The sequence below is a fragment of the Danio rerio genome, chromosome 21 (genome assembly GCF_049306965.1).
Source record: "Danio rerio strain Tuebingen ecotype United States chromosome 21, GRCz12tu, whole genome shotgun sequence".
Taxonomy (NCBI): Eukaryota; Metazoa; Chordata; class Actinopteri; order Cypriniformes; family Danionidae; genus Danio; species Danio rerio.
The window spans coordinates 26529540-26554431 of NC_133196.1; the positions used below are offsets into that span (position 1 = coordinate 26529540).

At 36.5% G+C, this 24892-nt stretch overlaps 1 protein-coding gene across 11 annotated transcripts in view; it reads left to right on the forward strand.

The window, feature by feature from the left end:
* Positions 1-24892, forward strand: part of dixdc1b (DIX domain containing 1b) — a 50279-nt gene that overhangs the window by 14006 nt on the left and 11381 nt on the right. For 8 of the 11 annotated variants that reach the window (XM_073935388.1, XM_005161265.6, XM_073935389.1 and 5 more), the window contains exons 3-8: positions 642-767; positions 858-1107; positions 3171-3290; positions 21040-21146; positions 21232-21377; positions 21465-21554. In XM_073935388.1, coding sequence (XP_073791489.1) covers positions 642-767; positions 858-1107; positions 3171-3290; positions 21040-21146; positions 21232-21377; positions 21465-21554 — 839 coding nt within the window. Of the gene's footprint in view, positions 1-641; positions 768-857; positions 1108-3170; positions 3291-9924; positions 10404-21039; positions 21147-21231; positions 21378-21464; positions 22914-24054; positions 24310-24892 lie in introns of those variants that run through there. The other 3 variants (XM_073935393.1, XM_073935394.1, XR_012396800.1) reach the window with 2 other exon arrangements.

Sequence of the window (24892 nt, forward strand, 5' to 3'; positions counted from 1 at the left end):
CTGCATGTTTCCTACTGCTGGTTCTGTGTGCACAAGAACTATCAACACTTACACAACACGTGCTCTGCAGACATACAGAGATGCGTCTTTTGCGCCAAAATGCATCCAACCGTAGTTTCTGAATCTCCTGAAATGTCTGGGATCTGGCTTTTACTTTTGCTTTCTAAAGTTGCCGTTATTTGTATGCGTTTTTGCATTAGAGAGAAACATTAAATGATCAATCATTTTATAAACCACTCAGATAAACTTGACTATATACTTGGAGAGTACAAAATATACTGGCTGCTAAATATTTGTATATCATTAGAATCGGCTAATAAAGCAACAAGCGAGAGAGAGAGGAGCCTTTATCTGTTAATGGGTGCACATGGCTCCTAAATTGCATAAAAGTAAGAGAAATACTGGATTCCTTTTATTTCAACAGGCTTTTAAAAATAACTTTAACCTATTAAAAAGAAAAGGTAAATAACAGTGTCATAGTAAATAAAAATATAGTAAAAATCACATTATAGTTTTGTTTGTCGCATGTAGTTGACCATTTATGTGCTTTGGGTAAAAGGTGTTTATTCAGGCTACAACCACAAGTATATTTCAAACCTGTGGGAAGCACTGCACTGAATTGTGTTTCTTCATTTGTGAAGCTGGTGAGCTGCTGGATGGCATTTATTATGAGCCACGGGACGATCAGGAAAAGAAGCAGAACGTGGAGAAGGTTCTTCAGTTTGTGTCATCCAAACGGATCAGAATGCCACAGACATCTGCCAGGGGTGAGTTGTAAAGCAGGCTACTAATCACGTTTAAGCTGATAGGCCTGCTTATATATATTTTTTATCTTCCCCTTTTATCTGTCCTCAAAGACATTGTGGAAGGGAATCTCAAATCCGCAATGAGGCTCATCCTCGCTCTTGCTGCACATTTTAAACCCTCCGCATCAGCCAATCACAGAGCTGGAGCTGGTGTAAGCAGGAGTTCCACTGGCTCATCGGCCAATCACAGACCTCATTCCGCTATGGCCATGGCCCAGAATGCAGCAGCAGCACTGGCAGCAGCCAGACAGGACGCTTCTCGCCCTGGCCGTTCTGTCTTTCACCTCAGGCAAGAATGGAGGTAGGTTTAGCTTCATATTACACTTTTTAGTCCACACACTTTTGTAACCCCAAATGTTTTGTACTCTTTACTTTGGGCTGTGTAATAAAGAGAAATTTTGGTATCTCAGTATCTTTTGGAATTGTCCTGAATATAAATATTTTGCTCAGTGTGGTTATTCAGTTATAAATCAATTAGTATGATCTTAATGAGTTATTATTACAACCATTCATTCAAATGATTTAGTTTAGCTCAAATGTCTAAAACAAATCATGACTGTCTTTATGAATTCATTATTGACTCAAATGATTCCTTGGCATTAATTGGCTTTGGTTTTGTAAAAACAAGTGAGCTTATGCCAAGACATTTTAAGAGTTCAATTTATAGGCATGCATGACTATTTGACAACCAAAAACAACTATGGGGATTCTGCCGAAAATACTGAATGACATCACTTACTATTGCCCTGGCATGCTTAGGGATGATCCAATCAGGACTTTTGTAGCCGATACCAAGTACAAACTGATACCGATACTCAGTACTGATTCTTATGCTTCAAGCTTTATTATCCATAAGGCACATTTCCCCCCTACGTGTGACGCTTAAATAGAGATCTTTCCTTGTGTGAATAAATGATGGATGTTGCATATAATTCCTTAAACAGGTCTCTTATAACCAATTAGTGTGGGCATGTCAGAAGCAGCTTTACAGAAAATATTAAATAAAACAGATAAAATATTGGTAAGAAAAACAACTATCAAAGCAATTTGAAAACACTCCAAATGATGAAAGTAGAATTCAACATGACTCAATCAAGAAAACATTCAATCAATAAGACGTTAAAATGCACACCTATATATTCAAGTTTAAAAAAATATTTTAACGTTTTTATTTTGTTAAGCCAGATTTTAGTGAATTTACAATATTGTCAAAAACACAGAACGTTCAGTTCTTATACACGTAAAAAGGTCTAAATACATGCATGGCCATTCCAATATTTTGCTCTCCAACTAGCACGTCTGGTTCCTCTGCGTGTTAACTCCTACCTGTGATCGATTCATGAGATCAGCCAGATTGGCGAGTACGGATTGAGTCATAAAATGTGATTATAGGCCGATCGATTGGAGCATCCCTAATGCTTAATACAGCATTTTTAGCAGCAGATAAGTGAAAACTGGGAATTATTTTGACTTCATTGTGATCTGTAGGTTTTAGTACATTGTTGTTGCGTTTATGCAGTGTTTCCCAACTCTGTTCCCAAAGGCACACCAACAGCACAATTTCCACCTCTTCCTACTCAAACACACCTGAGGTTAATGAGTTAGATCAGGGAGACTTCCAAAATATGTACTGTTGGTGCACCTTCAAGAACAGGGTTGGAAAACAGTGCATTATTGTATCCCTACCAAAGTTGGGAAAATTATTATTAAATGAATGCATTATAATATTGAGATAAACCCTAAAAATAGTAACTGACTGCATTACTCGACAACGTTTCATGGAAAGTTGTATTACTTTACTTTTGTGTTACCTTTTTCTCATTTGCATTGAAGTCTTTTCTTTGTTTTTAAGAAAACAATATACAAATAGAAAGTCATTTTTTAATATGGTTTAACTGGGTCATCATGGTGATGGCAAAGACAGTAGATTATTAAAATTACATTAAATACACAAAGGATATCTGTCTATTTCCATTTAATTATTTCAGTTCTGCTTTTTTGCATTTCACTGTTTTCAGAGTATTATTTAAAATGGAAATTCTTTGCTAAATGTCATACAAATACTTTTTACGATTGAAACAGATGAACAGATGCCCTCTTGCTGTGGTCTGCTGGTATTGCAGCTCAGTTCAGAGGTGGCATATGGATAATCAGATCAGCAGACATGTTTCATCCTCAACTTATGCTCTGCTGTCAGCTTTGCCAACAAGCCCTAATATCCTTGTTTGAAAACAGATACTTGTAATTAATATGAATATTCATAAACATTTGATATTCTGTTTAATGTATGCAAGAAAATGTGAAAAAAATGAAATTCCTTAATAGTTTTTTTTTACTGTTTTTGAAAAATATTTTTGCTCTTAGTCGCAGCTGCCTTGGTGATGAGGAAGGTGAAAATCCCTGCTGGAGTGTTCGAGCACTGGTTCAGCAGTATGAGGGACAGAGAGGCTCATTTGAAGAGGAGACAGGAGCAAAATCCACAGGGTAAGCTAGATAATTCTTTAAACTGATTAAACCGATCTGTGTAATATATATAAAACAAATCATTTTTATGTGTTACAACTGTTAACATATAGAAGTGATTTCTACAAGGCAGTAAATGTAAACAAAATCACATTATTATTTACTTTAAAATATAATATGCATAACATGAAGCTTAATTTTGACAGCTTATTTGAGAGCTAAAATTTTATTTTACCAGCATTTTATTTCAATTGACAAGTATATATTCTCATATCATTTACATATCAGATACTCAAACATCTTTATGACAAACTCAAGAAGATTTTGACTATTAACAGTAGAATGTACTTGTTGTAAGCATTGGTAATAATAAATAAAATTGTCATACCTTAAAGGAGTAATCATGCAGATTGTATTCAGTGTTAAAAGTTTAACTAGAATAAAGTGAAATTGGTAACACTTTACAATAAGTTTGCATTAGGTCATTTGGTAACACTTTAGTTTAGATCACAATTCATGCTATTAACTACTGGCTTATTACCTGCCTATTATTTGGATATTTACTGTTCATTAGTAGCTATAAAGTATGATCTTATTCTGCATCCCTTATCCTACCCAAAACCTAAACCAACTTCTATCTTACTAAATATTAATATTCAGCTAATTAGAGGTTTATTACGCTAGTAGTGTTAATTAATGGTTTGTTAATACCGTGAATTGGAACATAAAATAAAGTGTCTCTGTTGATTTTAGGCAATGTGTTTATAGGTTGTTTTCAAGCATGTGGTTCTGGTGATGCGCAAAAATTAGATAGAGGGCAGGAAGTAAAAAACTGCATGGGAGACATGGAGGGAAGTCTGTATATTTGCAATTTATATCATATTACAAAGGAGTTATAAATAGAAAATAATCACATATGTTGTTGGGCATCATGAAAAGGGCTGAGTTTTCTACTGAACTAAAATATATTTGCCTGTCATTGGAGCGGTATACTGTACAAGCTAGTATGCTACGTAAAATACTATAGTAAATAGAGTTTGGAAGCATACTATAGTTAATTATTTGAATTTAACTCTCATAGTAATTATATTGTTGCTGTGGTATGACGAAGCACTAGTAATAAACAAGTTATCCAATAGGCTTCAGTTTTCTTTGCTATAATTATACAGAACCACAATGCGGATATCTACCAGACATCACCAAATAACAGATGAAAGCATCTAAAAACCTGGACGCATAGTCTACATTATTATTTATTATTTATGTAAGAGGGAATGAACTTAATGAACTTACCATCAACAAACATTCACTACTTCTGCACATCTCGATGTTCATGTTACGATTGTTTATTCTGCCGAAACGCCGGTAAAGACTTGGATTAGTGTAAAACAACATAGATATTTAATTACAGCGATACGTCATTTACCTTCTTCTGGATTTTGTATAAATGTGGTGGTGTGCATCTGAATTTTATATAACACATTAACAAATGATGAGTTCAGATGCAAAAGCCGCTAAATGCCAAAAATTAGCTATTGACATTGAGTAAATGCTTTATTCAATTAAAACATGTTCAACAATATTTTTGCTTGAAATCATCAAAATCGCACCGTCAGCCCATTCAGAAATAAGCAAAAGCCTCTAAACACCACTTGACTTTGACAGCAAAAGCCGCTATATCCTGAGAACCAGTCAGAAGGCGCGAATCGAATCATGTTTTCACTGTTGCGGTGCACTGATACGCCGGCTTTTATGAGAAGACTGTTTTATTACAGTCGAAGTCGATTTTAAAAGATGAAGTTTAAGGAATTGGATGATTCTGTCCCACTGTCAGTGAATGGAAAATAAAAACATCCCTTACCTCAAAACTCAGCAAAAGAAAACACACTGTACAGTCGGAAATGTAGGATGCATTCATAATGTGCTTTTGTGCAGTGATGCTAGTTTGAATGAGTCTGATTTACTATACATTAAACAGCAACTGCGTTTCACGAAAGACCTTGAGTGTAGTAAGAATGAATGAATAACAGCTTCTAAAAGTGTCTGAGAGACATCCCCTTTTTGCACAGTAGGCCTACTTTGTGTTTTATTTGCTAATGTAAGCTATTTTTTAAAAAGATAAATAGAATGTATAAAACTCTACATTACTGAATGTTACTATACGTGGCGACGCAGTGGGTAGTGCTGTCTCCCGACACCAAGAAGGTCGCTGGTTTGAGTCTCAGCTGGGACAGTTGACGTTTCTGTGTGGAGTTTGCATGTTTTCCCTGCATTTGCGTGGGTTTCCTCCGGGTGCTCCGGTTTCCCCCACAGTCCAAAGACATGCGGTAAAGGTGAATTGGGTAGGCTAATTTGTCTGTAGTGTATGAGTGTGGATGAGTGTATGGTTGTGGAAGTCTTTAAAAGCTCAAAAGCTTTTGGAAGTCTTTAAAAGCTGTTTGACATTTCTTGTTTTGGCCGATTTGAAACATAAAACCACCAATAGAATCTCAGGGTCTTTCAGGGGTCTTATCCATGTCCAATTAAGGTCTTTCCTTCCTGTTTCAGAAGTGATGACTGAGCTAAAAAACAATACTCAACAATATATTTTGTTCACTATCCACTGAGTTGTCTACTGTAAGTTCAGCTGAAGTTCATAGGTACTCATATTTTTAAAAGTCATTACAACTGAGCGGGGGCACATGTCTGAGTGTGCAGATGTGTATGATCATGAGTTACAGAACAGAACGCAGGTGTCCTTACGGTCTTGCTTTTATAAGTCTACTCTCATTGTGACATTAATGCTGCTCTTCTAATTTCTCTTCTCATCTCTGACTGCATTTACATAGGGTGACTTCTTTGTTTATTTACCCAAGCACACATACCTGATAATAATCCCACAGGTATGGGTAATAATATAATAATAATAATAATAATAATAATAATAATACTGAAATCACTCAAATAAGCATATAAATGAGAGTAATACATTCATCAGAAATTTATTAAGACAAAATGAATTCCCCAACACCCTCAATCTGAATTTCGCGCGTTATCAATGATGTCATCTAAAAACAACCTATTCACATGAACAAACTATTAACATTAAATTTATTAATTATAAAAATTTTTATAATTTTTTAAGTAGTTGTTCATTGTTATGATGTTAAAGAGCATGAATTTAGTTTTTATTTAATACATTTGTAAATGTTGAACAATGATTAGAACATGCTGTACAAGTGTTCATTATTAGTTAGTGTTAGTAGTTACCTAATTACCTAATATGAACAAATGAAAATTTATTGTAAAGTGCGTCCATAAAATGAGAAAAACTACAATTTAATAGAGAAACTTTTGTATGCATTAACTTCTATGTCTATTATTTACATTTGTTTATTGAAAAATGGTTTAAACTCAATTATAAATGCGATAGTTTCAGGATGTCAATTAATTAGACAAATATTTGAAACATTGAAACACTTCCAAACATTTCTTTCAATTATTGAATAGTTGGAACAAAAGTTCTTTAAGAAAAAGAATTTATGTGGTTGGATTTAAAAATGGAAATTTTAATCTTTAACAGTTTTGTAATATTTGTTTTTTTTTTAAGATATTGAAATCAATCAATATTTGATTATATAATATCAATATAAAATCAATATTTAAAAGCAAATGGAAATAAATAGACAATTAGGTGCTCATAAACTTTCAAACTGAGAATAACATCAGCTGAGAATCATTTGCTTCAGTTTTACAAAACACTTCTTGAAACCAATCAGTTTCACATTTCACAATGTCATTGGTTTTACACCGTATCTCTTAGTTACAAAATCCACAAAAAAAACATCTCAAGCCCTGTTCCTCATTCTCCCTGCCTTAATGGGAGGAGAACACATAGATGGAACGGAGGAGGCTGTCACAAGAATTTTCTCTCTGCCTGTTTTGTGAAGCTGGGGATGTTGTTGCCCGCCGGCTTTCTCGAAGGCTTCATCATGCACTGACTCTGAAAACCACAAAATGTGTGACTGGCCTTTATTTGGGACAATTAGCTGAAGGAGCTGATTCAGTACCTGATTATCCAACAGAGCATCATTTGTATGCTTAGTCACTAAGTTCTTTGCAGATGTCTTTAAATGCCTTTAAATACCAGTGTTATGTGAGGAATCATTGTTGGACATTGTCAGGCCAGTGAGTTGGACTGAAGTTGAGTGGCACTTCATAAGACATGTTATGACAGATCTGAACAGCTTAAAACTTTGTTGAATTGTTCACAGTGGTAATAAGGGTACATTTGGGTCACAATAAAACCCAGTGCTTTTATAAATTGATCAGACTTTCAACATTTAATATACCAATTAAAAGAAGAAATTTAAAAAATCTAGTTATTCAACGTAGCTTGTTTTTCTTAAAGCCTCAGTGGTACCTCAAGTGGAATCAAGAACAAACTGGTGTAAGGTAGATGTCATCACAGGCTCCAAAACTCAAGCAGGTTTAGTTTCAAAGCTTCAACGAGTACATAGGGCACAGGTTAAGTCTGGTGTTAGTGGCCTTGGATCTTAAGTAATTTAAAATAAAAAATTGGTTTTGTTTGTTTGTTTTAAATGGGCGCTATAAGACACAAAAAGTTGTAGGATGTAATGATGTTACAGTGATTCTTAATATAGTGATTCTAAACTATTTTAGCAGTCGAGCACCAATAAGATGCAAGACAAGTTTGGTGTGATTTCAGACCAGCACAACCCTAATTTTTTATGCTTTGCGCCACATTGTTTAAATAGCAAATCCATTTGGGCCACTTTGTGGAATCTTGGGTGTATCGGTCTAAAAAGGAAGTGTGTTAAGGCGTATTGTTAATGCGTTACTATTTTGAAGAACTGAAACAGTTTTTGATTCATTCGTTTGCTGGAAATTAGAACTGAATTTAGAAATAGTTTTGAAAAAAATTTTTATTAAGCATATTTTTTTTTGTCCTTAATGGCAAAAGGGGATTCGGAAATGCCCATGGGCTTTAGACTTTGCGCCTAGATTGTTAAAAAAGAGCTAATAGTATTTATTTGACAGACATACAAGGAAAAGGAACACAATTGTAACCTCTCACATAGATGCCTATATGAATAAGAGATCTATCAGGGAAAAAATCTTTACTGCATGTTCAAGCAGGACATTTTTTTGCTTTAAAAAGCCCTTTTTGGAGAAGATGTACATTGTATAGTATTACAAGAAAGAAAGATCTGCTAGGCTAATAAGTCTAAGCTGATAAGAAATTACAGGTGTAGTTCACACAAGAGGCGACAAAGTGGCGCAGTAGGTAGTGCTGTCGCCTCAGAGCAAGAAGGTCGCTGGTTCGAACCTCGGCTCGGTTGGCGTTTCTGTGTGGAGTTTGCATGTTCTCCCTGCGGTACAGGTAAACTGGGTTGTCTAAATTGTCCGTAGTGTATGAGTGTTTGTGTGTGTGTGTGGATGTTTACCAGAGATGGGTTGCGGCTGGAAGGGCATCCGCTGCGTAAAAACGTGCTGGATAAGTTGGCGGTTCATTCCGCTGTGGTGACCCCGGATTAATAAAGGGACTAAGCCGACAAGAAAGTGAATGAATGAGTTCACACAAGAAAGAAAGTTCTGTTGTCATTTATGTTAAACAGAAAAGAAAATATTTCTTACAATTTTGGAAACCGGTAGACATTGTCTTCCATATGTATATTATTATCTAAAACTGGGATTTTCTAATAATGGAATTCAATGACTACTAGCTTCCAACATTTCTTTAATATCTTCTAAAAGCATCAAACAAATACTGAAAAAATAATAAGGAGCACAACTGCTGCTCAACTTTTGAACATTGAAAATAAATAATGTCTTTGACACAGTTTTAAGATATTAGATGGTTTTTGCAAGAGTCTTTATCATTTCTGTTTTGTGTCATTTCAACACTATTTAGTTTGATCAAAATGCAATGCATACCTGTTTTTTTCTCACCAATTTCGCAATATTGCCTATTACAGTTTAAAACAGTCATTAGAAACAACTCTGCTTGCATGTGACAGAGAAATTCCTACAACTGTTTTTTTGTTCTTTCATCATTTTATAAGCTGTTCACGAGTTCTCAACTGATAAATCACATGTATGCATATACAAAGGGTGCTTTTAACTCAGCACGCATCATTGTTCGATAAGTTTAGTATCATAAAAGTGTGTTAAACTGTCTGAATGCTAAATAAACCAGAATTAGTATTCTGAATAATCAAAATTTTGCATGTTCTCCACTTGTGAACTACCCTGAAAATTTTTTTTCATCACGAGAATAGATGCAAATTAAATCAGTAACCGGTCATTTTTAATTGTAAATCACATTTCTAAGTATTCCTGTTTTCACTTTATATTTTGATGAATGCAGCTTTATGACCATGAGACTTAAAAGAAAAAGTGAATTCAAATGTTTGATTCGTCAGCCAATACCACTTGATTACAGCAGTTTTATTGTTTTTTACACTTAAATTCAATGTGAAGTGCGTCCTGTCCTGTAGAAAACGAGCCACAGTCCTCGCAGCAGCACCCCCTCTGTCAAAATCCTGATCCTAACAGATGGGGAGAGAGGCAGGGCAGAGAGAAGACGAAACAGAGGGAGGGCTGCATAGGGGGAGGGTAAACAGAGGAAGGCCGGACCAAGTCTGATATCCCCACACAAAAAACAGGAGCTAGAACGGGAATGCATCTCAGCCATGGAGAGCTTTGAGGAGTAAAGGGTACGTCTGAGAACAGGCTGAACTGAGAAGAGGAATAATTAGCCGAACTCACAGCCAGAGAGAGAAGGAGAGGAGTGTGCAGGATGCAGCTGCCTTGGTGACAGAGCAGTGCCGCTCTCTCCTGTCACTGTGGATGGATTGAAAACAGGATTTCCATTTGGACAACAGTGGGTTCATCTGAAGAGGCTTTGAACTCACAGATGGGATCTGCTGTCAGTTGCATGCTTGCTGATAATGAGAAGCTAGTTAGCAGAGAAGACGAGTGGTAGCACACATTGTGTGCTGAGGCAGGACTCTGAAGTTGTCTGTAAGAACAATGCCGATGTCTAAACTTCCCGATGTGCTTTGGATGAGTAAATGTTGTGAAGAGGGCTGAAAACTCTAGTGCCAAAATGGGAGCCAAACAAATCAAATGGTAAGCCATTATCGTTGCATATTTGGAATGTTTTAAAGGAAGAATTCAGCCAAAAATAATAATTCTGTCATTAATGTTTACTTTTGGCTTTACAAAAATATTTGTTCTCTCTGTGGAAAATGAAGATATTTTGAGAGGAATGTTATTGTTTATGTTACCAAATTTTGACCATACAATGGACATGGCTAGGTTACCAGCATCCTTCCAAATTTCTTTTCATGTGTTCAGCTGAAGAAAGTTGTGCAGTTTAGGAATAACATAGGGTTGAGTAAACAATGACAGAATTTTAGCTATTGGCCCATTTTTTCGTAAGCACTTAAACAGCCGATGGTTTTTTGACAACACTTTTGCAAGTACTTTAAAGGGATAGTTCATTCAAAATAAGGCGACAGAGTGGTGCAGTGGGTGGTGCTGTCACCTCACAGCAAGTAGGTCACTGGTTCGAGCCACAGCTGGGTCAGTTGGCATCTCTGTGTGGAGTTTGCATGTTCTCCCCTTGTTTGCGTGGGTTTCCTTCGGGTGCTCCGGTTTCCCCCACAGAGACATGCGCTACAAGTGAATTAAATAAGCTAAATGTGTGAAAGCAAGAGTGTATGGGGGTTCCCCAGTGCTAGGATATGGCTAGAAGTGTATCCGCTGCATAAAACGCATGCTGGATAAGTTGGTGGTTCATTCCGCTGTGGCGACCCCTGATTAATAAAGGGAAAAGAAAATGAATGAGTTAACTCAAAATGAAAATTGTCATCATTTTATTGTCACACACCTGTTTGACTTCTTTTTTTACAACAGATATTTTGAAGAATGTTGAAAACCGGTAAACACTGACTACCATAATAGTTGTTTTTCTTTCTATGGATGTCAATATTATTGGTTTACAATATTCTTCAAAATATCTTCTTTTGTGCGGAACAGAAAAACATACACAAAAAGGTTTATAACCACTTGAGTGAGAGTAATTTGTTAGTAGATCTTTATTTTTGAGTGAACTAACCCCTTTAACACCCAAACACTTTTTTTATCAAATTGATTTGATTGATATAGATTGATAACTCATTGATGAACATTTACCCCATAACCGTCTTTCTTTTAACCTTGTTAAAACAACTTATTATACTCATCATTAAATCATGATTAGCTGCTACAAATTAGTTTTAATCAGTAACAATTTGGGTTATGTTTAATTCCAAATGTGAAAACACTATTGAAAGCATTGTCTGGCCAAAAAACCACGAGTACCACAACCACAAGTAATGGAATTGAATGAGGATTGGTTGTGACATGAGGTACATAAACCATTGACATCAAGCATTGAGAAAGGTTAACTGCGCAAAAGACATAACACAATACAAGCCATAATATGCAGATACAGCGAGTTGGAATATCTAAATGTACCCATCAGTACAGTGGCTTGTTGGCCTTCGTTGAAGGTTGAATACACTTGTATTATTGTTATATGTGGCCATGAATGACAGCTGTCACTGCTTTAGAGACCCAGTCTACCTTTTCTACTGTAGCTCACATCCAATGTTTTCAATGCTCTGTATGTCAGTGCCACCTGTGCTCTGTTGTGCTTTAAGATTTAATTTTGTGTCTTTGGCATCTGTCGCTGACATCCAACACAATTATTCACTCAATCAGACACTTTAATGTGCCTCTGGATTGACAGAAAAATATAAAGGAAGCAAGAGAGGCAGTTTTTCTTTTGATAAAGAGTGCTGCATTTGTCTCCACAGGCTTCAAAACAGCCTCCCAGATGTGAAATAATTCTTGGAACTCACTTTGGCAGCCGAGTATTTCTGTTATGTTGACATATTGCATCTGCTGGCCTTTAAATAACACGCGCTCCTGTGCCCAATTACTAACTGAGAAGCATAAATATACTTTAATGAGCTTCCTGCGATGCCTGCAAATGACTCCTCTGTTTGTGACGTGCATCTGATGAGCCCTCCTGAGAATCATCTAATGACCCTTCAGACTGACTAATCTTGTGTGAGAATCTGAGAGAGGAACATGTTTGTTTGTATTGGATTACTTGTTAGACATTTTTGTGAAAAAATGTCAGAGAATGTTCTTGAGATCCACTAATATTTATCAGAGAAGATGTTGTCTTGGGAGGATCACAGCAAGTTCTGTTAAAATGATTTCTGGGTTTCCTGCTGGGATTCTGAAGCCAGACTGAATCATCAGAGCCGGCTTCACTATACAGAAACAGCTCTGCATGTTCCTATTGCATTCGGTAAGCAGTTATATAAAACCCAGTCTGTGCCGTGCTGCAGTAGCTTATGAAAAATGGAGCACATTTTACTTGTTTCCTTTTGTTTTGCATTTCAAAAAGAATAGTGAGAGCACTTTGCATAGGAAGCATTTCAGCTCAGGCTTGTGTTTCACCCAGAGAAAACAACTGTAGCAGATTTTATTTATAACTAAAAGAGCACATTGTTAGATTTGCTTTGATTTCTCCCTTGTGTTATCAGTCAGTCATTCTCTAGCTGTCATTTTCCATTCCTCTTATGAATAAATAGTGATTTAGCAACGGCAAATGCAGATTTTGTGCACTTCAAGGCCGTTTGAAATGCTTTAGTTTTGCCATGCTGAATGTGTTTGCTTTGTGTTCTTTGGGCAGCCAGTTGAACTGTATACAGTTCAGTCTGAGAGAAATGATAAGTTGAGTTTAAACATCATACATTAAAATATGTGTAATCTATTCTGCTCAGTTCTTAAATAATACTAAAATGTATACAACATTTTATAAGGAGAGATTTGACTGCACAATTCATCAATAATTGGTGTTTCATTTTTCTATATTACATGGACTCATATTAAATTGTGCATGGTTATTATTACATCAATATTACATTTGCTGTCATCTAATCCCCACCTGTGGTAAACAGTGGAATGTTTAAAAACAAATGTGAAGTGGATGCACAATTTTTTTATACTTTATATATTATACATCAGTGTTTCCTATAGGATTTTTTTCCAGCTGTGGTGGCAGGCCTTTTACACAGATCTACCAACTACCTATGGCGTTATTCAATGACAAATGTTGTGAGCGCAGTATTACAAGTCGAGATCGCATTCATGTAATATGAGCATGCAAATCTCTTTGTGTGTGTGCCGATTTCCTCTGTTCGTGCACAAAACTTCTTGCAGGCCCTCAAGTATACGCTGCTCAAGCACAGATTTTTGCTGCTAATAAACGCTGCTGAAGTGCGATTTAGTGCATTTATGTAACAAGTATTTCTCCAACATTTATTAGATTTGCTAGGAATATTTATGAATGTCTCTAATAGACCTACAGAGTAATAGACCTCCTAAAGTAAAGTGAAACGATCATAGACAGTCAGTGTATGCAGAGCCGTAGACCTTTATCTATAATTAAAGTATAATTATGGAAACTGTGTTCATCTTAATTGAAAGCTATGTCATATTTTCTAGCCTCGTGCATCACACACCTCTCAGTCAGTCAGTTAGCATGTCACCTTAAAGGGCTAAACAAATAACGCACAGCATTACTACGATTACAGAAAAGTTTGCTCTGTTATAATTCACTTACCTTTTAATACGTTTTGGTTTGATTATATCCCGCTATTAAAAAAAACAGTGACTGAAGGGTTTTGAATAAGAAGCTGTAATGTAGCCATGGCAGGATGAAGGAAGGAAGGCCTCGCCACTTATCGCCACCGGCTCTTATTTAAAAAGAAAGACCTCCGGCTACTTTGACGCTCTTGCCACCTTCGGTGTGAACGCACTGTAATAGAGCACGCTGATTGGTTCTTCCTCATGAATAATGCACAGACATGCTGAAAACTGTCTGTCAACATTTAAAAAAAATGTGTTTTAGTGTTTCGTGACCCTTTAAAGAACTTTACACAGAATTTTTATTTGTGGAACACAGAATGGAACTTTTATTTTGACGAGTCTATTTACATAATGTACAAATAATTTCAGTTTGGTTCTTTCTAAAAATTCTCTACAGAACTTTTTAACTTTATTTTTATTTAGTCTCATGCTTTGGTAAAATAAAGTGTGTATTGTGTGAAAGTTGTTTTATAGTCTTGTTTTGAGAACAGTGGTTCAAAGATTAGTTCAAAGCTCTCAATAAATAGTGAGGGAGATTTATTTAGATCACATGAGTTTCTGTGTCTATCTATTAATTATGTTTTTCTTTGGCAAATTCACCACGGAGGGGCAAAAGAAACGGTGGAGAAGCAGAACTGAATAAAAGGTTCTTTAGTGTCTGTATGGGTCGCAATCAGGAGGGGGATCTGGATTTGCTTTTGAAAGAGAACAGTCCCCTTCTTCCCCCTCCCCACAACGTGAGAAAAATAAAACAAAGAGAGTAATGTGGAGTGCAATGGGTCGTGTCTTTCATGGTCTCTGCAGTCCGTAGCCTGGATTGGGACAATGAGAGCCAGCACAACATACACACTAACAAAAAAACAACAACAAGCGCTCTGTTTCTTTCAAAAAAAACGGCATTGTTGCTTTGTTAAAACGACAAAGCAGATCAGCTTTTGTTTTCATTCATTACACACTGAACTAAAATAACTTGCAGAGCTCAAAAGGGTTTGGATCTTTCCAGGCTTCATATGTTTGACCTGGATATAATTTTCGCTTGCTTAAATTAAAATAGTGCATTAACTTCAAACAACGTAGAGTGACTTGGGGAACCCCAGGCCTTAATCTGTCCGTAAATAAACACAAATCCTCGAAAGGTCATCCAGGCTGCATCCTCTCGCTCTGGGTGTTCATGGAAATGTCAGCTACGTTTCACTGTAACTGAATGCAGCCAGTTAGTTGGATGGGATTCATCCCCTAATATAAACCCAGTATTGATTATAACAGCATTTTCACGCTTGATCTAATTGGAAGGTTTTTTGTGTGATTTGTGTCAGCAGTGCAGAACTATGCTTTCATTTTTGTAAAGACAATCAATCGATAGAGTTCAAATGTGGATAGCAGATGGAGAAAAAGTGAGGTTGTTGGCGCTGCAAGCATTTACTGTGCCCTCACTGTCAAGTCTGCCAGGGCTGCACTTGGATGACCCATCATGGGTTGAGATTGAATCTGTGTCTTTCGCCCCAGGGCCTGAAAGTCATTGTCACTCCTCCTCTAGTCTAATTCAAACTGAAAGAAATATACTCAGTTCATAGTTGCTACAGTTTTATACCAAACACTTGTACATATAAAAGTCCTGTTTGAACTGAAGAAGGTTTTGCAGTCTGATGCTGCAAACATCTTTTTGTTTTTGAGTTATTACATTAATATTAACTTCTCTAAAGTCTAGAAACCCAAAGTTACTTTAAGGGGTTTCACTCGGCAGCCATCTAATTAAATTAAAAGCTCCTATCTATTTGAATAGGGAAACGTCAAATTCTCCAAAACTGTTTGCCTAGCTTATGATTAATTTTCATATTTGGATTCACCAATTAAATAAAAAAATTCAGGTCGCCCAAGTTAATGTGCATGCTCATCTGAAGGGAACAAGATCGTTAGGCATGTTCCGATCAGGATTTTTGCAGCTGATACAAGTACCGAGTCTCTGTCATTGTTGGCAGTTACTGAGTACCAATTCTGATGCTTCAAGCTTTATAATGCCTAAAGCGTTTTTTCCAGATCTTTAGAAGGATGTTGCATATAATCTCTTAATCATGTCTCTTATAACCATTTAGTGTGGACTTGTAATGTTCAGACTCAGGATTACAGTAAATAATAGATAAAACATGTATAAAAAAAAAAAGGTAAGAAATGACTAAGGCCCCGTTTACACTAGTGCGTTTTAGTTTTAAAACGGCGTTTTAGAATGAAAACGATCCGCGTCCACACTCGCGTTTCACCCAGCGTTTCTGAACTGCTCTCCGTCCACACCAAAACGCTGAAAACGCACATCACGTGACCACACACACACTCTCAGGCAAGCGCTGCAGCTCATCTACCCAGATGAGAGCTGTGCTAGTCGGACTTCTCATCAAGCATCTCCCGCTGGATCTAATCTCACTATATTTATTAAACGTGATATTTCATTCATCTTGTTGTCTTTATCTAACGACATATTCCCTGATTTTGGTCCCTGGAATCTATTACTTGTTCTCAGGTAACGTGTTTTGGCTAAGCGCAAAGATAAGTTAATGATTAATAAGCACGTACATTCTGTATATTGACTGATCGCTTGCCTTTATTTCCTATAATGTATAAACTTATTGTATGTTATACTTTTATAATGGCCATTATCGATTAAAACTGATATTCACCAAAAGAGAGGGTTCCGTATTTTCACTGAAATTGAAAGGAGGCAGTTGTTATCGGCTCCGTTTTGTTATAAATATGCACACAGTGAAGATGATGCTCATATATGCAGCACGACGCCTCAACATTTCTGCTGTCTGTTAAGTTGTTAATATTAAAATGAAAATAGGCAGTTCCTTATATCATGTTTACATTTTATTGTTGAGAAAGTGAAGCAACGTAGCCAGGGTGATGTGAATAAAGTTATAAAGTACACTGTTCCCTTTGAAGATTTACCCGTGTCCTCGGTATAGTCTGTTTTCCATATCAAATTGAAAAGAAGAGGCTGCAGCCTTGATCAAACTTGCGAAGTTTTAACTTACACGGAGAAGATGCAGGACTGAACTTTGTGTGTTAGGCTACTTAATATTCAGGAAAAGCCCCAATCAGAGAGGCGAATGTCAGCAGCCCCGCCTCCGTTTTCAGATGTCTCCGTTTTCCATCATCCACACTGAGACGGAGCAGCAGCGTTTCAGAATAAAAACGGCCTCTCCAGCGCTTTCGAACGCTCCGTTTTCGGCGCTCGAGAACTCCGGCGTAGTGTGGACGGATGCCGTAACCGTAGCAAAACTTATGCGTTTTCAAACTAAAACGCATTAGTGTAAACAGGGCCTAACAGTGCAATTTAGAAATTCTGAAAATGAAGGAAGAAGAATTTAACATGGCTTAATGAATAAAAAGTATGGAGCATAAGCTTTATTTGATGCATAAGAATTTAAAATGCACACATATAAATACATTACTTCTTTGCTAAAAGTTAATAGGCCTGTAACTGTTTATTGCAATAACTAGGCCTATATTACAAACGTATTATTTATATTGTTATATCATTAAATTAAAAAAAATTGAGTTTTAGTGATTTTGCAATATTTTCTTTCCTGCACTGTCCATTTAACCTAACAAATATAGCTCTTAGAACATCACTGTGCCTCCTGTGATCTGTTCTCTGGCTCATTCATGTTTGTTGCCATGATTTGCAGGGTATTTTAGTTCGTAGGCATCACGATGCCACTATGAATATACGATAAAATCTCAAAGCTTCCGGGAGAGATTATGACGATTGAATGAGACACTAGATATCGGTGATTGCTTCCCTCGTGTCACAGCAGCTCAAAGCACTGGACATGCAATGGTTGCACTTGCAACAAAGAGACTAAAACTTGTGCGAGTTGTGCTAATAAAACTGTATAAACTTTGTATTTTAGCTGCTGTGAGTGACCATGAGCACAGTGATCACTCGCCCCCATGCATCATTTACCTCTTCAGGTGTTTTAGCACTGCTCATGAGCGCGCCTGCAACTTCCTTTGTGTGGAAACCCGTAAACAAACACTTGCGATCGGTTCATGCGAATGGGCAGATTGACGAGTACCTATCGAGTCATGCAATGTGATTATCGGCTGATAAGGATATCTGGCCGATTGATCGGACATAACGACACCAAACTGCTTTATATCTGTTTCTGAAGGATGTGATCAAATATCATAGTGTCAATCAAACTGACATAAGAATCAGTTGGCATTTCTGTGTGGAGCTTGCATGCTCTCCGCTTGTTTAACCCCTGAATAATAAAGAAACTAAGCTGAAAAGAAAATGAATGAATAATGCCATGTCTATTTGCGCTGGTCTTCTGAGGTAATTTCCAGCTTATTCCATTTTCTGATGGCAAATGTCAATCTGTTCCACTGTACTGTGTCCACACATGTAGCGGAATGACAATAAGCTCGACTTGACTTGAATTTGAACACGCACACTGTAAAAATACCATAGTGTACACAAACAAAACAAAAACATACTTTGGGCTTAAAGATATATTCCACCATCATTTACTCAACCTTGTTTCAAAACACTGATGTTTTTATTTTTGAAAATTGTTGGAAACCTGTAACCATTTACTTCCATAGTCAACACATACTGTACAATGAAAGTCAATGGTTACAGATTTTCAACATTTTCCAAATATCTTCTTTTGTGTTTATGAGAAGAAAGAAACTCATCAAGGTATGAAACAAGTAAAAAAGTGATTAAATGATGACAGATTTTTTCTTTCTCTTTAACAGCATGCATGTATGTAACATGTATATCATAAACCATTGTTCAAATTGAAGAGGTTATTGGCTCATTCATCTGTGTCTTTCACATGGATTAAGAGTGCATTATTGATGGGGCATCAGATCAAAAAGAAACAGATCCTGCTCTTCATATCTGTAAGGAGTCTCCATGGCAACTGGTTTTAAAAGGCACTTTCCTGCTTCAGGACTGTTTATTTTTAGCCAGCTCTGCATTTCCGAGACAGCAGATGCAGCACCTGATAAACAGAAATAACAAAAGCATCTGTCTCTGTGATACATCAAGTCAAGTCTGCATTAAGAGAAATTTATTTAAAGGCATAGTTTAAATAAAAAATACAAAATTTTATATATTGTTTCCTCAGCCTCTTCCAAACTCACAGGGGAGTGTGTACACTGTGGTTTATACCAGGGCTTCCCGTAAAGTGCAGTAAAGGTGTCAAAGTTTAACATTGTGCCGTAAAAATAAATCTGCTGCAACTAAAGCTATTTCTGTGTCAGTGATGTATGTATGTATGCATGTATGTATGTATGTACAGTATATTATATTGTACTGTATATTATATATATATATATATATATGTGTGTGTGTGTGTGTGTGTGTGTGTGTGTGTGTGTGTGTGTGTGTGTGTGTGTGTGTGTGTGTGTGTGTGTGTGTGTGTGTGTGTGTGTGTGTGTGTATTTGTATGTTGTTTTTATGTAACTATTAAATACAATTGAAATCTTCTGTAGGTTATGGATAAAATATGGTAATTCTAATAGTTTAATAACATATATGATATTTTTGGAAATCACTAAGCTACTCCCTCTTTATTGTCTCCCACTCCCACTTTGGGAACTACTGGTTCATCCAATACAAGGGATAAGATTCTTCAGTCTGTGACCTGAAAAATTTGGAGCACATGGACTACTTTTTGTAACACTACCATGAGAAAATTTTAAGGTCTTTAATTGAAGACTATTGTGTTATGGAGACAAAAATCTAAATTAATATTTTAAACTAATAAGTGGCATTTTTGGCTGTTTTTTTTTTTTTTGTCTGAATATGCAAACTTGTACAGTTATAACCAGGGCTTGACATGAACTTTTTTGATAACCAACCACTGTGGCTAGTAGTTTTCCAACATTACTAGCCCCTCACCATGTTCACTAGCCATAATTGTGTTCTTGGTAAAATATATTTTATATGCATAAATTGAACTTGACATGCTAAAATTACTTGATTTAGATATTGTGTTATGTCCACATGAGCCCTCATTCATTTCAGTTTTTGTGTGCTTGCGCAATGAGCATGAGCAAATGCGTTATGGTTTCATAGTGTTGCATTGGAATTAGTTTTTATTTCACATGAAATAAAGTTTTTATTTTTATTTTTTATTCCTCAGAGCTCAAAATTAGGGATTTGCCAAATTTATCTCTGACCACACCAAATATAAATAAATAATTACTTCTTGGTCACAAATTATAAGTGTCAAAATATAGCTGTATACTATACTAATTTTGGTTTAACATAAATCTTTTTTTTTTAAATGTATCTAAAATATGCACAGTAATCTGTCCTGGCTAAGTGTCCCAGATCACCAGTTAACTACACATAAATTGGGAGTTATTCTTCCATTAAAGCATTGTTATTGTAAAGAAAAATATAATTAAACCATCTTAACAAAAATAACTAAGCAAAAGAAAGCAGGTAAAAAACAGCTTTTATGATAATGAAAGGATGTTCACGTGCACACAGCTAAGGTTAGACCTATTAATTAACTGTTCAAAGAATGGTTAAAGCGAAAGCCACCAGTACTCTCATTCGTTATTCACTGCTTTTTTTTATTCACTCGAGCCGCAAACACAATTATTTTTGTCAGTCGTGCTGCTTATCGTTTCTAAGATCACATTTGCACACGCATTGGCCAATCCTTATTGTCGAACCCTGCTTTTAAATAAACAACAATTTAAAAATTATTTTTAACCAGCCAAAATGACTAGTGGGGGTGTCTGTCTTACTTACCACAGCTCAAATCTACTTGCATTTGACAGGTTGGCAGGTATTAATGTCAAGCCCTGGTTATAACTACAGTGTAAACTAAGAAATTAACTTTGTAGAGCATTTTTCCCAAACTCTACTTTGAAGTGAAAATGAAATGTAAAAATGCAATTAACAATATTAAATAATAGAGGTAATCAAAAAAGTTCATGAAACAGAACTCATAGAACAGAACAATTTTTTTAGGCAAAGTTGAGTATAGTTGGTCCATTCATCAATAATTTCATTTTTTTTCCACAGCCTCAGTTCACCGAGCCCAACTCACACTCCCAAAGACTCCATCAGCCTATCAGACGTGAAAGCAGGACTGTTGGACGCCTTATCTAGAGAGAAATCCATTAAGTCAGGTATTGATCTATTTGACTCATTCATGTAAACACTAGTGCACTCGTTCACACACAAAAGTCTTGATCCACCTCTGTTTACTCTTAGAGGACACAGTAAAATTGGCCCTATGTGAGCAGACCATTGTCTCAGGGCACGATGGTCCTGGTGGTTGCACAAACTGGGAGGACAAACTGTGTGAGCAGCTGGAGAGGGAAATGCAGGAGGCCCGAAAAATGGTGTCTAGCCTCCAGGTGACACTGACATACATCATCCTCTAATTTAGCTTGTTTTTGTTCATTGAGAGATTCTGGCTTATACCAGATGTTTTTGTTTTGTAGGCTCTACTTCTACATGGTTCATTACCTGAGGATGAACAGGAGGTGTCGCTCAGTCTGGGTGAGGGAGTCGAAAATGCAGAGCAGCAACTGGTGCGTATTATTATTTCGGTCACAACTGACCTATCATTGTGTCCCACCCCCTTTAGAGTACTTTCAGGCCTGCCTTATTTAGTTTGGTTGACTCGCACAAGAGTTAGTGGTTAGCTTGGGCAGGTTTCAGTGCAGCAATCATACTCAAGTGCACACTGAAAACGGACCATAAAAGTGTGGTGAGCATGTGATTCGAAGTTGAACAGTTAAAACTGCAAAAAAAAATGTACTCTGCTTTTTTGCACTTTGCCATTTGCAGTGCATCTTAACATTGTTTTCCAGCTATATATTTTGCCTGAAAGCATAGACATTGGTACATCACCAATTATGTAGTGCCGGATCTGGTAAAACATGAACTCGCCTTGCCCCTTCAATAATTAGGTCAAAATAAATCCATATTATAAGACAATAAAAGTGTTTTTTGACCTTGAATGCATATCAGTCTGTTGGTGAAGACCCCCAAAACCAAAACATGACCTTTTAAAATGCAAAATAGGGGCTCTTTAAATTTTAAAAACAAAAATACATTTCCTAATCAGGGAAAGAAAACTAAAGCAACACATCCCTTTACATCATCTTCTGTTAGTACAAAAACTATTTACAGTTGTAACCGGGCCATAAAAAATGTAAAATTTTATTCACAATGGTCTCAAAAAGTGTTAAATTTGACTGAAGGAAACCAGCAGAAACCCTGAAGAATTTTCCCAACCAGATGTGTGAAGCAGAAATCACACATCCGGCCAACAGGTTTATATGTATGTTGTCACATGACTGCATTTTGACTCATCTACTCTGGTTTGGACCAAGTCAATCAGTGTGGTGTGAAAAGAAACCAAAAAGACTGAGAAATATTCATTTGTTGCCTTTGGTCAGGGCCAGATGAACTGAACCACTGATTGCTAACTCAGAAGTTACTAATCTACACACACACTATCTTTCAATAACAGTTGTCACTGTGGAGACATTGTCCCATGATGTTTTCATTGATCAATTTTGATTGAGATTTTGGACACTGAAATATATCCTCTCATCGAGGAGCATTCAAGTGGGATTAAAATATGACATGGGGGGATATTTCAAAGATTTAAAATAAACATGGTGGATTTTTAGGGGGGAACCTCCCCCCTCTTCAGTTCGCGCACAACAACATCCACAACCCCACTCCGCCCCACCCCATTCCCCTCTCTCACTCCGCTCTTTAAAAATTTTGATGGTGGATAACTAGACTGATTTGAAAGCAAGGGTTTACAGATAACAATGCAAGCAGGAAAGGTCTTGTGTAATAATTAGCAGGATACATTTAACTCACTTAGCTAATAGTGATTAACTTTACTTAATAGTGCCTAATGTTAGCTTAAGGCCCCGTTTACACTAGTGCGTTTTAGTTTGAAAACGCATAAGTTTTGCTACGGTTACGCCATCCGTCCACACTACGCCGGAGTTCTCGGGCGCCGAAAACGGAGCGTTTCGAAAACGCTGGAGAGGCCGTTTTCATTCTAAAACGCTGCTGCTCCGTCTCAGTGTGGATGGGGAAAGACGGAGACATCTGAAAACGGAGGCGGGGCTGCAAACGTTCGCCTATCTGATTGGGGCTTTTCCTCAATATTAAGTAGCCCACACACAGTTCAGTCTCGCATCCTCTTCTTGTAAGTTAAGACTTCGCAAGTTTGATCAAGGCTGCAGTCTCCCCCTTCTCAGTTTGATATGGAAAACATACCGAGGACACGGGTAAATCTTCAAAGGGAACAGTGTACTTTATAACTTCATTCACATCACCTTGGCTGCGTTGTTTCACTTTCTCAACAATAAAATGTAAACATGATTTAAGGAACTGCCTATTTTCTTTTTAATATTAGCAACTTAACATACAGCAGAACTGCTGAGGCGTCGTGCTGCATATATGAGCGTCATCTTCACTGTGTGGATATTTATAACAAAACGGAGCCGATAACAACTGCCTCCTTTCAATTTCAGTGAAAATACGAAACACACCCTCTCTTTTGCTGAATATTAGATTTAATAATCGATAATTATAAAAGTATAACATACAATAAGTTTATACATTGTAGGAAATAAAGGCAAGCGAGCGGTCAATGTACCTGGATTAATCATTAACTTATCTTTGCGCTTAACCAAAACATGTCACCCGTGAACAAGTAACTTAATAGATGTCAATGACCAAAGTCAGGGAATTGGCCTATGTCGTTAGATAAAGACAACATGAATGAAATATCACGTTTAGCAAATATAGTGAGATTAGATCCAGCGGGAGATGCTTGATGAGCAGTCCGACAAGCAGAGCTCTCATCTGGGTAGAAATGCTGGAGCGCTTGCCTGAGTGTGTGTGTGTGTGTGGTCACGTGATGTGCGTTTTCAGCGTTTTGGTGTGGACGGAGAGCTGTTCAGAAACGCTGGGTAAAACGCAAGTGTGGACGCGGATCGTTTTCATTCTACAACGCCGTTTTAAAACTAAAACGCACTAGTGTAAACGGGGTGTAAGTTAGCAAACACCGGCACTCCTTACCTGAGACAGAGACTGTTATCAGTTACCAGTGACTGTCACCATGGTTTACTTTTGTAAGTAATGCATTACAATATTGAGTTAGTTACTTTTTATGGGACAGTAGGTAATGTGTTACGGTACTTTTGAATTACTTTTGCGTTTCTTTTCCTTAACATTGCTGAGGCTTTTTCTTCTTTATTTTAAATAGAGGAGCTCTCACACTCTACAACCTACACCTTCATTTACCTAAAACATAAATTACAAAATTATAATTTAGCTTAAAGTAATTTTCTGAGAAATTCCTGACCCCAGATATATACATGCCAGTTAATGAAAGTTTAAAGCAATGTGTTTGCTACTTTTGTATTTTTTTGTCTAATTAGTTATGTAAAATCACGGTCTATTGAGGCAGTCTCCTTTGCTTTTTCTATGATGTGTTTAAAATAATGAATGCATTCTCAAAAGCAATTTATTTTTTGAAAATTAATTGTTTAAAATATAATATAACTCAGATTCCTTTTTTTTTGTTTACTCAAATATTATTTCTTAATTTTTGTAAAGTAATTTGTTACTTTACTTTTTACTTAAACTTAATGTTTTTGCATTACTTGTAATACATTACTACAACTCTGGTTACTAAATATTGATTGCAAAAAAACTAGGTGACGTTCATTGTTGTTTCAACTTACAATAGAGCAAATCTTGTCTTGTTCAGGTTTTGGAAATTGAATAAAATAAATTCTGTTGTTCATTTCTCAAGATGTCTGGAATCAGTGTTACAAGCACCTAATGGCACATATTTTTACCTTTAATTGCAGAAGAAACATCATGAAAT